Source organism: Oryzias melastigma, linkage group LG19, assembly GCF_002922805.2.
Source record: "Oryzias melastigma strain HK-1 linkage group LG19, ASM292280v2, whole genome shotgun sequence".
Lineage (NCBI taxonomy): Eukaryota > Metazoa > Chordata > Actinopteri > Beloniformes > Adrianichthyidae > Oryzias > Oryzias melastigma.
In genome coordinates this window covers 24,446,599-24,461,788 of record NC_050530.1, presented here as the reverse complement: position 1 = coordinate 24,461,788, position 15,190 = coordinate 24,446,599, and the positions used below count along the sequence as shown (strand labels likewise).

Genomic DNA, 15,190 nt, shown 5'->3' with positions numbered 1-15,190 from the left:
CCTCTCACATGTCTCTGTGTGAAGACAAACATACCTGACATGCAGCAGCGCTCTGATGCCCCCAACTCCAGTCAAGCGCTGATAAAGCTGCTCAATAATGAAACTCGCTGAAGGTCAACAAACTGATGGAGGTCTAAAGTTTTGAGAACATTAACGTGAAGTCGCCTGAAGAGCTGAGTCATTTCAACTGTTGGATCATGGTTCTGTTCATGACCCAGTTTGAGCTGTGCAGCTGAACACAGACTGTACAGACTGGTACACCCATGATTGAACTTTTAGGTTGATATCAGTCATGATTGTGACTTAATGATAACATTTAACAGTTAAAACTTAAAAAAAAAAGTCACTGTGAGCTTCGGTTAGCTTTAGTGGCACAGTGGAGTCATGCATGCCGGAGAGAAACTAACAAAAATGTCCCCTTTGAGTTTCTTGTTGTGTGCTGGAGGATTACCAGAGGAGGCCACTGTGTTAATAGAAGAACAGAAAGTGAGTAAAAAAGAGATTCATAAAACTAGAATTTGTAAATAAAAGGGCTACAAGCTATGCAAGTATTTCGTAAATGCTATCAGAAGTAAAAGGTTTTTTTTAAAAATGCACAAATGCTGCTGAAATATCAGGGTACACATCTGTGACTGAAAAGCCTTTTCAAGCTGTGCACAGAAAGTGTGTAGAAATGGAATTTATAAATGCAGTAGCTTCTGTAGTTTAGTTTTCTGAGATTAAAGTGAAACTTCTGAGATTAAATCAGAATTTTGAGATTAAAACTGAATTCTGAGATTAAAGTCAAAATTCTGATATTAAGTCAGAATTATGAGTTTAAATTTCAACATTTTGAAATTAAAGTCGGAATTCTGAGATTAAAGTCAGAATCATGAGATTAATGTCCAAATTGTGAGATTAAAATCAGAATTATGAAATCAAAAATTTGAAACTCAGAATTGTGAAATTAAAGTCAGAATTCTGAGATTAAATTTGGAATTGTGAGATTAAAGCTAGAATTAATAGATTAAAGTCGGAATTCTGTTATTAAAATCCAAATTCTGAGATTAAAGTCAGAATACTGAGATTAAACTCAGAATTCTGAGATTACATTTAGAATTCTGAGATTAAAGTAAGAATTTTCCATGCCCCTTTTTTTCTCCATGGTCCTAATCGTCTTCTGTAGTAATGAACACCTGTGATTGTGATTCATTCTTAGGGATGATACTGACTTGAATTGCGATTCTGTACTCTGATTAAAATTTACAATATACTTGCTAGACATTTAATCTGGATCATTTTTATCAGCTTTGACCAGTGTTGACATAATTTTCCTCCGTACACATCATGCAGCCAAAGTTTAAAGTAATACTAAAATACACATAATCTCTGACTTTGAGGGTCATTTGTCATTCATCTCAACACTGCGTGCACTGTCACTGCAGAATGTGCCGGTTCAATGCCACTCGGCATTTCTTGGAGGGAGGTGTCTTAACTCATACGCCATGAAAGCAGCAGAAAGCTGGGGCAGCGTGCGAGAAAGCGCTGACCATCAGCGCTTAATCACGGAGGAAGTCAGGTGTTACTAATGTTCTGACTGTTGAGAGGACAGGACAAAGGTGGATCGAGAAAGTCACAACTTAACGGAGTTCTCCCAAGTTAATTGAAGCATTTTGAAATTAAAAATAAAAAATAGCAAACATTAAACCAGTTATACAATCTAATCGAATGCGATTTTTTTTTTCTTTTTTAGCAAAGAGCAGTCAAACAGTAGAGTTTTCTTTCTCTCCCCAAGGACAACCCCTAAATGTCCCAGACTGATGAAACCCAGACTCATGCTTTTGTGCTATAACATCTGACATTTTCCAGCAGACGTTTCTGCAGACTGGATCATTTTTCTAAATGATTGTGCTGCAGACTGGGACAGCTTTGGAGGAATGAGTCCGTGTTTATAGCTGTTCTTCCCCCCTTTTTTAATGTTCCCAAACCTTTGCTTTGTTTGTGACATTCTTCAGAGTGCTCTTTATAGGAATTTTAAAATGTAGGTGAGGAGAGTGACAACAGCATCGCATTAGTGAACAGTCTCGTCTATTCTAAAGTTGGGGTTATTTGTTGGAAAATAAAGTCCCCAAACATCCTAAAAATGCAGCTTTATCTCTATAGAAAACTGGTCAAAGAGATGAACATTTTTACACAATCACAAATTTCAGCTTCTCCTCTTTGGTTGCCTGTTTGAAACAGTCTGCTAAATTATCTTACTAAGTTATAAACATGTGCTCAAGATCCTCCTAATCTCAACAAGCTCCATATTTTCTATGTTTGTTTGTCGGGATTCTGTCCCTTCCAATGTCTTCTCTGCCTTCCTAAACAATAACCTTCATTAAACACACCTTTCCACCTGTCTCTTGTAGCTCTGCTCACTAAAGGTTCTTTATCAGAAAGGTGTTGTCTCTCAGCAGCTTCCCAGCCTGGCGTTTGTAATGGTGCTTGGTTTGTATGCCCTGGAATTGGAACTAACCCTGTCTGTACCCTGCCTACATCTTGTCTGTATCCTGTCTCTGCAAAGCAATGAAAGGACACGCCACATTTTCTAATTATAGAGCCAAGTGGTAGCAAGTATAAGGAGAATGCCTTACATGTACCCTGCCTGTACCTTGTCTGTACCCTCCTTGTACCTCGTCTGTACCCAGTCTGTACTCCTCCTGTACCGTACCAGTACCCTGCCTGTACCTTCTCTGTCCCTTGTCTGTACCCTGCTTGTACCTCGTCTGTAACTTGTCTGTACCCTGTCTGTACCCTGCTTGTACCCGACCTGTACCTTCTCGGTACCTTGTCTTTACCTTGTCTGTACCTTGTTTGTACCTCGTCTGTACCTCGTCTGTACCTCGTCTGTACCTCGTCTGTACCTTGTCTGTACCCCACCTGTACCTGTCCTGTACCCTGCCTGTACCTTCCACCCTGTGCCTTAGAACTTCATGAAAGGTTTTTTGAGACAAGCTGTCTTTGAGCCTACCTTCTCTGGACTGTGTGAAGACTTCTGCTCATTTTGGAATCATCCGCCCCAAGAGGACTTTGCTCCCTCAGCTATTTGGCCAGCTGTGTCTTATCTGTTTTGAGCTGCTGAGAATCTCCTCAGTGCTGCTCTCTTCTTTTTGAAATATCTGGTCCCATCACTCTCAATAGATCTTTTTTTCTTCCTTGCCATCTGGAAAGTTTTACACGTTGGAATTTACTTTTCTCCTAGACTTCTGTAATTACTAATCATTCCTAGAGAGTATTGAGCCTTTTAGTTTTGTATTTTTAAGTTTATTTTTGTTTGTTTGTTTTCTTCTTTTTTTGCTGTTATAATCTGGGTAGATCATCTGTGGAAATATGACACTCTCTGAGCATATAATAAGTATAACGTTATTAAGTTGTCTTTAGCGTTATATCTTAAACAGTTATATTAAAACAGAAAATACTATATCGCTGTCATACATTCCTTTTGTAAGGAGTCAGTGCCAACACCAACTGTCTTCAGTTTGGTCGATCATCCTCGGTATATTGAAGGATCTGGTTTTAGTTTACCTTTTGCTGGTCACCTTTTACTCCCCTTTTTTGGAACCAAAGTGCTATTTTTAGCTTGCTAGAAAGACCTTGTGTAAATCTTTTTTATTAAAGGTTCAGGTTAACCTGGGTGACCTGAGTCATACCTTCAGTTTTGCTTAAACTATAATGGGATCATTTAGGTGTTTTACTCATCCCCCCCAGTCTATGTTTTTCCTCTGCTTTCTTTCTCATCCATAAATATAGATGTTGTACCTGTCTTGTCTTTGGGCCGATCATCCAGCATGACTGTGTTTGTCTCCTTCCTGTCTTCTCTGGTAAAAAGGTCTGTCTCCTTTGTGAGTCGAGCTTCGATGGTGCGACTCTATCTGTCCTTTAAAAAAAATAAAACGTTGACATTTTCAATTTCATAAGGACAGGGACAACTGAAGCCTCTGCTCCCCAGCGGGGGCTCCACTTGAACTTTGAAGTTCCTGAAAACTATGAATAGGATGGAAGAGACGGGAAGTGTTTATCTCTCAGAAAAGGAGCAAGAAAGGAAGAAACCCTTTGATTTTTCAAAAACACCATCATGGAGGGACCCCAAAAATGACCTTCTGGAGTTACTGGACTCAGGCGGCTCTGTGTTTGTGTGAGAGACTTACAGATGGAGAACTTCTGATTTCTAAATTAAAAGCAGCCATTCAAATTACTAAAGGCCACATTCACACAACTTCACGAAAACTTAAAAACTTCACACATTAAACTAATTTTTCAGCATTTTCAAATTCTCCGCAAAATGTTATAACCAGTATTTTTCAAATCCTGTTGGTGGATTCAGCAGATGTAAAAGCTCATCAGAACTCTACTGTGGATCAAACCATTGAGCTGCTTGAGAGTGCCGCTTTTCTCCTTCAGAATCTACTGGAATTACGTTGATCGACGAATAGGATTTCATGAAAATATGGCGCCTGCAGTCCAGCACTAACCCTACAAATCCCATTTGACTCAGATTTTCCGCAGAGTTCAGATCTGCAGAAATACAGGATGCAGATCAACTCACTTTGCTGTTATCAGCTGAAGGCCAGTGGACCAGATGAAGTCTGCAGACACTGTAAACACAACTGTTCAAACCAGAAGAACGGCTGTGAATCTGAGGTAGAAGAAGGAATATTTTGTACCATCTTTGAGCACTTCATTCCACTTGGATGTGTAATTTAGGTTTAACAAAAGACTTTCTAATGGAAATAATCGGCACATACTTTTGATTATCGATACTTGAATTATGCTATTAACTTTACAATTGAAAATACTTTAATAGCTTTCTAATGAAGATGATCTGTACATGTTTTGTGTTACCTGATTTATTTTAATGAGTTTTCTATTTAAAAAGAAAGAGAAAAAAATCTGCATCCATCCCTTTGATACTTGCTCCACATTAATGACTCTTCCGGTGGAAAATAGTCTGCATACTTTAATATTTTTGTTGATATTTGATTTATATTACTGATTTTTTTTCCAATGAAAACGAATCTGCATATTTTCTCTGAATTTTGATAATAGATCTGCATATGCAATAAAAAATAGTGTTATATCTACGTATCTACTGTTACAGCTGTATGTCATCTAAAACTGGCCAATCATCAATTCTGCTCAAGAACTTCAAAGCACAACAAAGTTAAAGATAAAACATTTTAAAAGTGTATGCTTCTCTTTCAGTTAAAGCAAATTTCTTTAATTTCTTATTTAAAAAAAAGAGTCAAATGGCTCAAACATGGGCAACCTGCCATTTCTTTGTCAGGTTGATGATAAAAGCTGAAATGAAAAAGCAGTCACTGAACTTCAGCTGAACTCCAAGTTCTCCATGTTACAGTCAGTTTGCTAAAAGCTGGTGTTAACCCACCACTCAGGCTGCCGTCACACATGAACTCTGACATGACGTGTGAGTTAGCATAAAACAGGAAATGTGAAATGATTTGTGCCTTGTTGAGTGGATGTTTCCCAGTGGGCAGACGCCACACAGAGATGAGGAGGACCTTCTTCAGATTGCATTCCAAGAGAGTCCAGGGTCAGAACTTCTATTTTCCTGAAAGCCTCCAAACCGTCATTATGAGTCCTCAGCCAGGATGAGGAAGAGACGAGTCTCCATGACAATAGTAGGGATGTCACCCAGACCTGCCACCTCTTCTTTCAGCGGGAAAAAATGTAATCATTGGCTCAGGTGTTTCATGACATTTCAGCTGCCACTATACATCTAAAAACACATTATTCAAAGCTAGGAAGAAATCATCCATTTACTGGAAGGGGCAGTGTGATGTTTTTCTTTTGGCAGCAAACTCCTTCATCTGAACTCAGAATGCTTTTGATTATAAAACCAAACAATATTTATTTATTTTCCACTGCTCCAACTTTTGTCAGAATGCTCACAATTTCACAAAAAATTCAATCTAGAGAAAAATATTTTGCATAATTTTTACTCCTATATAGGCATACTGTTGTTTCTTAGCTAGAATATTTTTATTGGACTGTATTACTTTATGAATTGCTTGATAAATACTGTATTTTCCAGAGTATAAGTCAAAGTTTTTTTTTCATAGTTTAGCCAGGGATGCAACTTCTACTCAAGAGGGACTTATTTGTGTTTAAGGTATAAATAGGCTCATATATTTGTTATTTTCCCAATAAACACTAGATCCATTGCACAGGTCAAAAGATTGGTATTTGTGTATTTATTTATTTTTTAGTTACACTGGGATCGGCAGATTTGTTTTGAAACGTCAGACTTTTCTCTCAAAAGTGCAACTTATACTCCAGAGCAACTTATAAATGGTTTTCTTCTTCTTGATTTGACATTTTGCTCTTGCGACTTTTACTCTGGAAAATATGTTACATAAAAATGTTTAAAAAGAAAGATTTCAAAACCATGCTCTAAAAAGTTTAAATGACAAAAAGCAGCATGTTTTCAATTTTGTCTCTTAGAAAGGACTGGAAAAATCATATGAGAATCATATGCCGTAGCGAGCTGCGCTGCACCAAGCTAGTGAGCTTCAATGTAGTGAGCTGTTGCATGCTAGCAAGCTCATCTGCATGGAGCTAGCAAGCCCCGCTGTAGCGAGCAGCCCCGCTGTAGCGAGCAGACCCGCTGTAGCGAGCAGACCCGCTGTAGCGAGCAGCCCCGCTGTAGCGAGCAGACCGGCTGTCCACGGAGCAGCTGACAAATGTAGCGACCCTTTCCAATTAGAGCGCACTTAAGCTAATGTGGGCAAACACAGGTGGAGCCATCAGAGAAACTAAGAACAAACACATTTCGGGGCTCACATTTTCTTCCCACTTTTAAACCATATGGACCCACTTGGCCTGCAGGCTCGGAAGCTCTTAGTTCTGACGTAGAAACTGAAATGAGCGGACCAAAGTCTCTCCGCTCCTTTCTTATGCATCCACCTGCAGACAAACAGATCCATGAACGTCTTTGTTTACCTCAACTGAGCTGGAGTCTGGATCAGATATCAGCTCTGTTTTAGCTCCTCATTTTTGTCACAATGCTAACATTAGCTTGGGGGTGTGAGGAGCAGTGAGCTAGTGGGAAAGGGTGTAAAAGTGTCAAAGAGATGATGGGATATCAGAGGAGGCTTACTTCCACCCTCCACAGCTCATTGGTGAGTTAATGTTTTTGTGTACGTCTGTGTATTCTTGAGTGTGACGTTGTGAATTTGTTCATGAAGTGTCAGCATCTTTAGATCTCAACTGACATAAAAAGCAGGAGATTAAGTTCATGTTGCTGCAGATGCTCTTCAGTCGAGTGCAGATCTCTTCTTTGAGCAGAAGCAGAATGAAAGGTAATGACAGACGCGCTGCTCCTTTGTGAAGCTTTAAACAAGCAGCTGCTTCAACATTGTGACACTCCTCACTCTGTTTCTGTCACCCTGAACCCACACTCCCGTCACTCTGTTCACACACTGCTTCCAATCTGACTCCACTTCAATACAAACACCTGCTGTGTGCACACTGACAAACACTTCCACATTCACCGTCCATCGTCTTCCCCAGACAGGAGTTATGTCCTCCTGTCACCCACTTTATAGATCCTTCTTGCTGTAAATCAGTGTTTCACACCTATCTTTTGTTAGATTGTATTTCTGATGGAAAATCACAGAACTCCTGGTTTAGAGAGAAATTGGACTTTAAAAGTTTAGAGAAGGGGTGTCAAACTCAATCACACAGGGGCCAAAATCCAAAACTCACTTCAGGTCCCGGACCGAACAGGATCAACATTTATTGAACACTCTAAAACTACATTTTTAAATCTTTAAAACAGTAACTTTTTAAAATAATTATGAACTAGATATATAGCATTACCTGTGTTAATGCTAGTGTGAATGCTGGAAGCTGAATTTGGCCACTGAAGCTGATAGCTGAAAGCGCTGTAGCTGACAGCCAGCTAAACTATCAGTTAAAAACCAAATTAGCTTAAAAAACTAAAAACAAACAAACAAAAAAAACTTAGCTAGCAGAATGACAATTTTTAAAACTTTAAAACTGTACCATTTTAACATAAATATAAATAATCTAAAGGCATGAATATTATTCCAGAATAAATCAAGTTAAACCTTAAATAACTTTAAACATTATACCCTCCAAAAATATATATTTGGTCAAAATTATACAAGTTAGAAATAACCGCAAGATAACATCGGACCATTAATAACAATAAAATAAAATGATCTGAAGCGCCGGACACAATTACCTGGAGGGCCGGATCCGGCCCCCGGGCCTTGACCAAACTAAAATAACAAAACCCAGCAGTCTAAGACTGATGAGGACAAAGAGGGGAAAAATAATGAAACAAACTAGCACAACAAAAACTAAACCTTAAAACCAGCTGCTCCTGCTCTGCTCCTGCCTGACTGAGTGAGGCCTCCTCTGTCTCAACCCTTGAGCTGTCTTGTGGGTCCAGATGACCCCACTTTTAATGTAAACACGCCCAGGATAGCACAAGGGTTACATGGCCAACATATGCCAATTAAGAAGCATTGGCCACACCTGCCAGGTGAGCAGAATGAAAATGATAAAGGCCGCAGCAGCAGCAGGGCGTAACGCAAAATAAGAGTTCTCTTTAGTGTTTTTAAACATAAAAGTGAATCATTTTCTACCAAACTGTTTTCACGTTTGTTTAATGTCTTCATCATCTTCATCCTGCCCTAACAGCCTGTTGTCTGCTCTTCACCATCACCCCCCGTCCCTTGAAGCATCTATTCTAAAGTCATCTCCTCTGCTGTAAATGAAAACTCATTTTAATTAAAAGCCTCGTCTCTGACCTCTATCTTCATTTTACCTTCACTCCTGTGAACTAAAAGCTGCTTTTCTTGTCTAAGCTCTGAATTCTGTCTGTCTGCTGCTGCTGGCAGCGCTCTCGTCTCTTCCTGATCAAAACACCAACAGGTAAACACGATTTTAGAACTTTCAGGAGTAAAGTTCAGAATAACACTATTAAATATGACAACTGTATTCACTGACAAACACCTCAACGTGCAGCAGAAGTGGTGCGGGAGGCTTCTGATGGTTTCTGGCTCCGATTTTATGTTCAGATCTTGAAATGTACAGGTGAGGTCAGAAGATTCCTGTCTAGACTAACTAAATCCAAAAAAGAAGGCTCAAAGTAGGGCCGGGAATCGGTTATAAACAATTTAAATAATTAATTGCAAATCGGATTCAAAATGAATCGCGATTAAGTTTTTCTTTTTTTTAGTTGCACTATTTTGCAGCCACTTATTGTCTGCAAATAATCACAATATGAAATGACACGCAAAATTGTACGCTTAGAAACTTCACTGTTATCCCCTCGGAGCTTCAGCTTCCAGAAATAAGAATTTCACTCTAAGAGCTGCTGTCCATTTGACATTTTTCCTGGAATTTTACTTTTTTTCAGATTTTTCTTTTTTCTATTTAATTTTTATTATTGTGTGTATGAAAATAATAAAAGAAAACAATGTGGGATAAGTTTGATCCATCTGGATTTCCTGTCGAAGTCTGTTCACAGGTAGAGGCGTGTCTGTCCATTCTGAAGTGCTCGCCTCTCGTAACAGCGGCGGTGGGCGGGACTTTTGTGGTGAACCGCGGAGTTTCCAGAATTTTTGGACCACGCCGATAGTTGCTGTTAAAAAAAAATGTTTTCAGTCCCCATCCCAAAATAAAATTACTATCGGTTTGTTGGATTGTTGGATTTCTAATAGCAGCCAGCTCCGTTTGGCTCCGCCCACCACATCAGATCTTCCGCTCTGCAGATCGATGTTCAGATCGATGTTCATCTTCCGTCTCATTTATTAAAATAAAAGATCATTTTTGTCTGAAAACTACAAATAAATACCATATTATCTCTTTAACTTAATAAAATCTCAATCTCAGACAATAAAAAAAGTTTAAGGTTATTAGTTTTATTACGCTCATCTCACAGTGTATGTCAGGACTCCAGAGAGCGTAAATAAATATTAACACGATAATTATGTTTTTCCTTTCCCAGCCCTAGTTTAAAGTAATTCCATGACATTTTAGCCACAATGCAGAAGCGAGACTTGAGTGAAGTATCGGATCAGAACAAAGACCCAGAGATGATGGTTATAACGGAGGCTCTGACTGCTGCAGCTTATGTTGTGGATCCAGAACTGTGACGGTTTTGAGCTGCAGCTTTGAAGACAGACAGCACGAACAGAACAGGGAAATGCATCAGAAAAGCTCCTTTCAAACTCTCCACAGCTCTGTGGAGATTCTGTAAGACGTATTCTGGTATCAACTCAGCTCCAAAGAGTCATGAGGAATTCATGGAGTATTTGTGGCTTAAATGCTTTTACTGAATAAGTCATGGTGCAGTGTAAAGACGCTCTGCGGGCTGGGAGCAGGCTGACTGAGTTCAGAGCATCCAAGCATCACTTTCATTGATTTCTCTTTACACTGCGGGTCTAAGAATCAAGTCACATGATCAAAGTAGGTCAGATTTCACATGTAGAGCTGTCACATTCTAGCGTTTTGTTTCTCTAAAGGCCAAATAAACTCCAAATCCCTTCAGGTCCTCAGGTAGAAACACAACTGACGTGCATCAAGAACACACGACCTGACATTTCTGTGACATTGAACTCTGTCCTGGTGGAAACACTCAAACTAAAACGGTCAACTCAAGCTGAAGTCTGGGTCAAAGCAACAACCCCCCCAAACGGTTCCAGTCCTCCACACTGCAACAGATCGGGTCCAGTGAGGGTCAGAACTGTCTCAGGAAAAACGATCTCATCCACAGCCGTCACAGAGACTTACAGAGGTCATGGAGCCCCTCCATGAATAAGGCTGTAACGAGGAGAAATGAGAAATCCTCCCCCTCAATTATGCTATCTGCTCTCGGGAAGTTTCATGATCTTTTACGGTTATTTCTATCCTTCATTAATAAATGATCTCAGTTACAGTCTTCCTTCTTCAGACTGAACTGGGTTAAACTCCCCTCTTAATATGAAGAACCAGAAATGGATTAAATAAAATGAGTGAGCACACCAGGACTCTACCCTACGATCATTCAGTCACAACCGCCCTTACAGGTGGATACGGGCTGACAGCAGGTCAAACATGGGCAAATCGTAATATGCAGACCATACAGTAAATGAGCCTGTAGAACAAACACGTTCATGCACGTTTTCCTCTACAGGCATGTCGTGAGCAACAGGTCATAACAGATCATATACGGTTACGTAAAGGTGAGACGCAGGCCTGTTGCACACATTTTTTATTTCTTTGAACTCTCCCCCTCAAGTCCTGCACACTTCACAATGGGCTGTATATATATATAACTGGGGGTGTCACGGATCACTAAACTCATGGTTTGGATCATTTTTCAGATCAGTAAAAAGAAAAAACAAAACAGGAAAAAACGACAAGATAAAAGCCTAAAATTACTTTTTTTAAAAGCTTTCAAACATATATTTGAGAAAGCACTTATAAAAGTAAAAATATACACACAAAAGTCTAGTCAACCCAAAAACTTGCAGCACCCGAGTGCACGTGACTACGGCTTTTCCCAAGCAGCTGCACAACTCGACAGCACAGAAAAGCACTGTTCTGGTTCCAAACTCCTCAACCAAAGTGTCTGATTAACACGAATTTGCAGCTGTTTGTGTCAACTTAGTCTGTTTCCATCATAACCGATGTCCTCAGAGACAGCAGGAAGACCCATCATTGCACTCAAGTCCTCAGCAGTAATAGGAACCATCAGAGCAGTGAAGCATCAACGTGAAATCTTTTTCTTTCCCAGGAACAGCAGCACACTCACTCAGTCTGAGCGACAGAGAGGCAACAGATGTGCCTGTGCTTATGTTGCTGTCATAGCTCAGCAAAGTGGTTTGTAGATGATTTGTTCATAAAGAAAATAGAGAAATACATTGAAGCTAATACGACTAATTACTGAAATAATTGGAAAGAAAATGCTAAAAGCTGAAATAAATGTGGGCTTTGAGCAAATATTGAACTACTGTTAAGGGTTTGCTTGGATTTGGTCTTGTCTGCTCCAGCTAAAGTCTGCCCCTATAAGCTAACATTTGCTTTGAGGGACAGCAGAGAGAGGATCAGTGGAGGTGTGAGGGACATGACGATGGAGAAGCTAAGGGGACTTAACAGTGAATAAATAAAGGTCTGAAATGAATCTGTAGATGTACAGACACTCACTGGAGAAAGAATGAAGACAGCTATAAGGAATAATCATTTACCTTTCACCCTAACCCTTTAGATTGTCCTAAATACAGCCGACATGCATGTTTCTCCAACAAAAAAGGATTTTGAAAAGTTTCTGGTTAAAGTCTTTTTACTGTCATAGTTTTATGAATCCAACCTCAGGATGAAGGCCTAAAGGTCAAAGGTAAAGCACCCTGAGCACAGAGGAGAAGTAAACTGGACAAAGAACTCACAAACATCTCAATGTTGAGAAAACTTCACTTGCACTGTTCAGTATCCAGCTAATTATCTGTCTCACACTTGTTAAAGTTTTGGCTAAAGATGTTCTTCATCAGTTAATCAGATCGAATCGGATCATTCAAAATGAATCAATAGGGATTATTATCAGGGACCAGCCAGTCATGTCCTCCTCCGACCACTAGAGGGAGCCCTCACCTGAGTACTAACTCCATCTGCCATCGTTTTGTACTCCAATTCCCATCATGCATCAGCCACCATCTTCCTGTCACCACTAGCAGTTCGCCATCGTCATCAGTAGGACTAGGTATTGATCAAAATGTCCAGAAACTATTCGATTTCATTCACAAGAGCCTGGATCGATTGATTCCAGAAGAAGAAGTATGAGGAAAAACAATGTTTTAGACCATCAATGGTTACTTGAAAAATATTTCCCTAAAATAGTTTGGAAAATTCATACCTGTGAGTTTATAAAGATGTTCATTTAATCAACAATGTTTGTTTACATCAACCAAGCATTAGCATTAGCCGTCCTACAGGAAATTCCATTAAACGTTAGCATCAAGCTAGCAGACTTTAGTTTTAAGTACTAAATCGATCTATATTTTTATGAATCGATTATAGATCTGTTAAGATTACATCGATTCAAATCAATTGATTAATTTTATTAACCCAGCCCTAGTCATCAGTGCTGCATATATTCCTGCTTGTATTGTTACTCTGAGCCTTCAGTCTGAGCATTCTTCCTTCTGCCTGTGTTTGACTCTCGCCTGATTTCTCGCCTCCCGCCTCGCTCCCATGTTTCACCCTGGAGTGTTTCCTGACTACATTCTGCCTTTTCCTCACCTGTGTTGCTGTTAAAGTCAAGTGGTTCCTCTCGCCTCTCTTCCCCTATGGATCCTCTCGCCTCAGCTCCTTTATTACAACTATGAATCGGATCAGTTACATCAAGTTATGATATGAATCGAATCATTGTTAAAATGTATTATTACACCCATACTTTGTTGTTTCTATTGTTGTTTTTAACCATTTTTTAAAAGAAATTTCACTTTTTTTTCTCCGATCAGAAAACATGATGGAGAAACTCGCCGAGAGAAACACAACGATGTTTGTTTACTGTAAAGTTATGTTGCTGCTCACAGAGGTAGCACAGTCTTGTTGTGGTGTCACTGTTCAGGAACAGAAAGACATACAAGTCCTTGAAGTGCAGCATGTTGGAACCTAAAAAACGTTGTGAAGATAGAAGATGTCTGTACGTTGCACAGGGGGCTCAGCGTGGATGAGAGGATCCTTCTCTGACAGAAGTGAGGATCGGGGAAACACTTCCTCCTAGGATTGTTGCAGAAACCGAGTGACAATGATGCTGCTGAGAAATCACAGAAAGAAATTGAAAACGTATTCAATCCCCCACAACTTTATTGTATCATCATTCAGTGGCTAAGAGATTAGATTTTTTTTCTAAACTTCTCTACTTAGTGGCCTTTATCACTGGTGGTGATAATAAGGAGATGAGTGATAACTGTGTTGATGAGCAGAGTAACTTTTCTTTGCCTGGGGGGCAATCAATACTCCAAGAGGCTACATACCATTTATAACTTGAAATGTTTGCAAACATTTTGTATACGCACATTTATTTTTGATGCATGAGGTCCTTTATGGTGTTCCGTGCAGCCTCTCCATCAGGCCTAAAACTTTTTTTTAGCTAAAGCATTTATTTTCTACAGAGCTTGACCACATTTTTTGCTTTTCAGGGAGCTCATTTGTAAGTCTCTCGGAAAAAAAGCATTTTCCAACAGACTATAAAAAACAGATAAAGCAGCAGCATAGCCTTTATAATGAATTAGGACCACTAAACACGATGGAAATTCAAACTTCTCACAAAGCTATGCTGTTGTCTCCTCACGTATTCATTCCCCAAATGTCAGATGAAAATATGGATTTGGTCTAAGACAGCAGAATGAGGCTCCTAAACCATCTGGTACAGTCATTCAAAGAAAATAGCTTTTTAGATGTAAAAGTTGTAAAAGTCTGCTTGTGCATAGTAATCTGAGACGAGTTGCTGGTTCATTGGCAGGTCTAACAGTTGAATGGGTCATCCTGACTCAGCTGTCATCAAAGCAGAAGATGCAGGTGTGGGAAATGACAGCCATGCCAATGAACTGATGCTGGAGATAGAAGCAGTACAAGTTAAACAGAGAGTTTTGCTCTAAACAGGACTTTCATTCTATGAGCCTTCAGATGTTCAGTGAACAGATAACACAGGTAACCAAATAGTTCATCTGTCCAAAAATCAGAAGATAGCCTAAAGGTAACTCATTTATTCTCCCTCGATTAAAAGAAAATGACAACGCTGACGGTGGTTTCCACAGTTGGACAGAAAGCATTTGTGTTGTTTGGATGTGGAATAGGGTGTCCGAATCCAGTCCTCGTGTCACAAACAGACAGACAGTTGGTTCCACGTGCAGCAGGTTTATTATCAGTTCACAGAGTAAGCAGGGTCAGACAGGCAGAGGTCATACACGGGCATGGGATCATCCGAGACGAAAGAGAAGAGGAGTCAGAGTCCAGGCGAGGGTCAGGGGCAGGCGGCAGGCAATCAGAGTAGCAGGGTCGGAGGCAGAAGATCAGGTCCAGGAGTAAACGCTCAGAGATGCAGGCAGGGTGGCACAAACAAAGCTTCACAGAGAGTGAAGTGTGGAGCCAGACTATGAGCTGAGGAGGTGATGAGGTGATGGGAAACAGCTGA

General features: G+C 39.9%; 1 protein-coding gene across 3 annotated transcripts in view; it reads right to left on the bottom strand.

Annotated features, from left to right (window-relative positions):
- Window positions 1-15,190, bottom strand: part of grid1b (glutamate receptor, ionotropic, delta 1b) — a 458,806-nt gene that overhangs the window by 96,382 nt on the left and 347,234 nt on the right. Inside the window, exon 2 of one of the 3 annotated variants that reach the window (XM_024284277.2) lies at window positions 3,781-3,898. The exons of the other annotated variants lie outside the window; for them this stretch is intronic. Coding sequence (XP_024140045.1) covers window positions 3,781-3,804 — 24 coding nt within the window. The 5' untranslated portion in view covers window positions 3,805-3,898. The remainder of the gene's footprint in view (window positions 1-3,780; window positions 3,899-15,190) is intronic. 3 annotated transcript variants of the gene reach the window in all.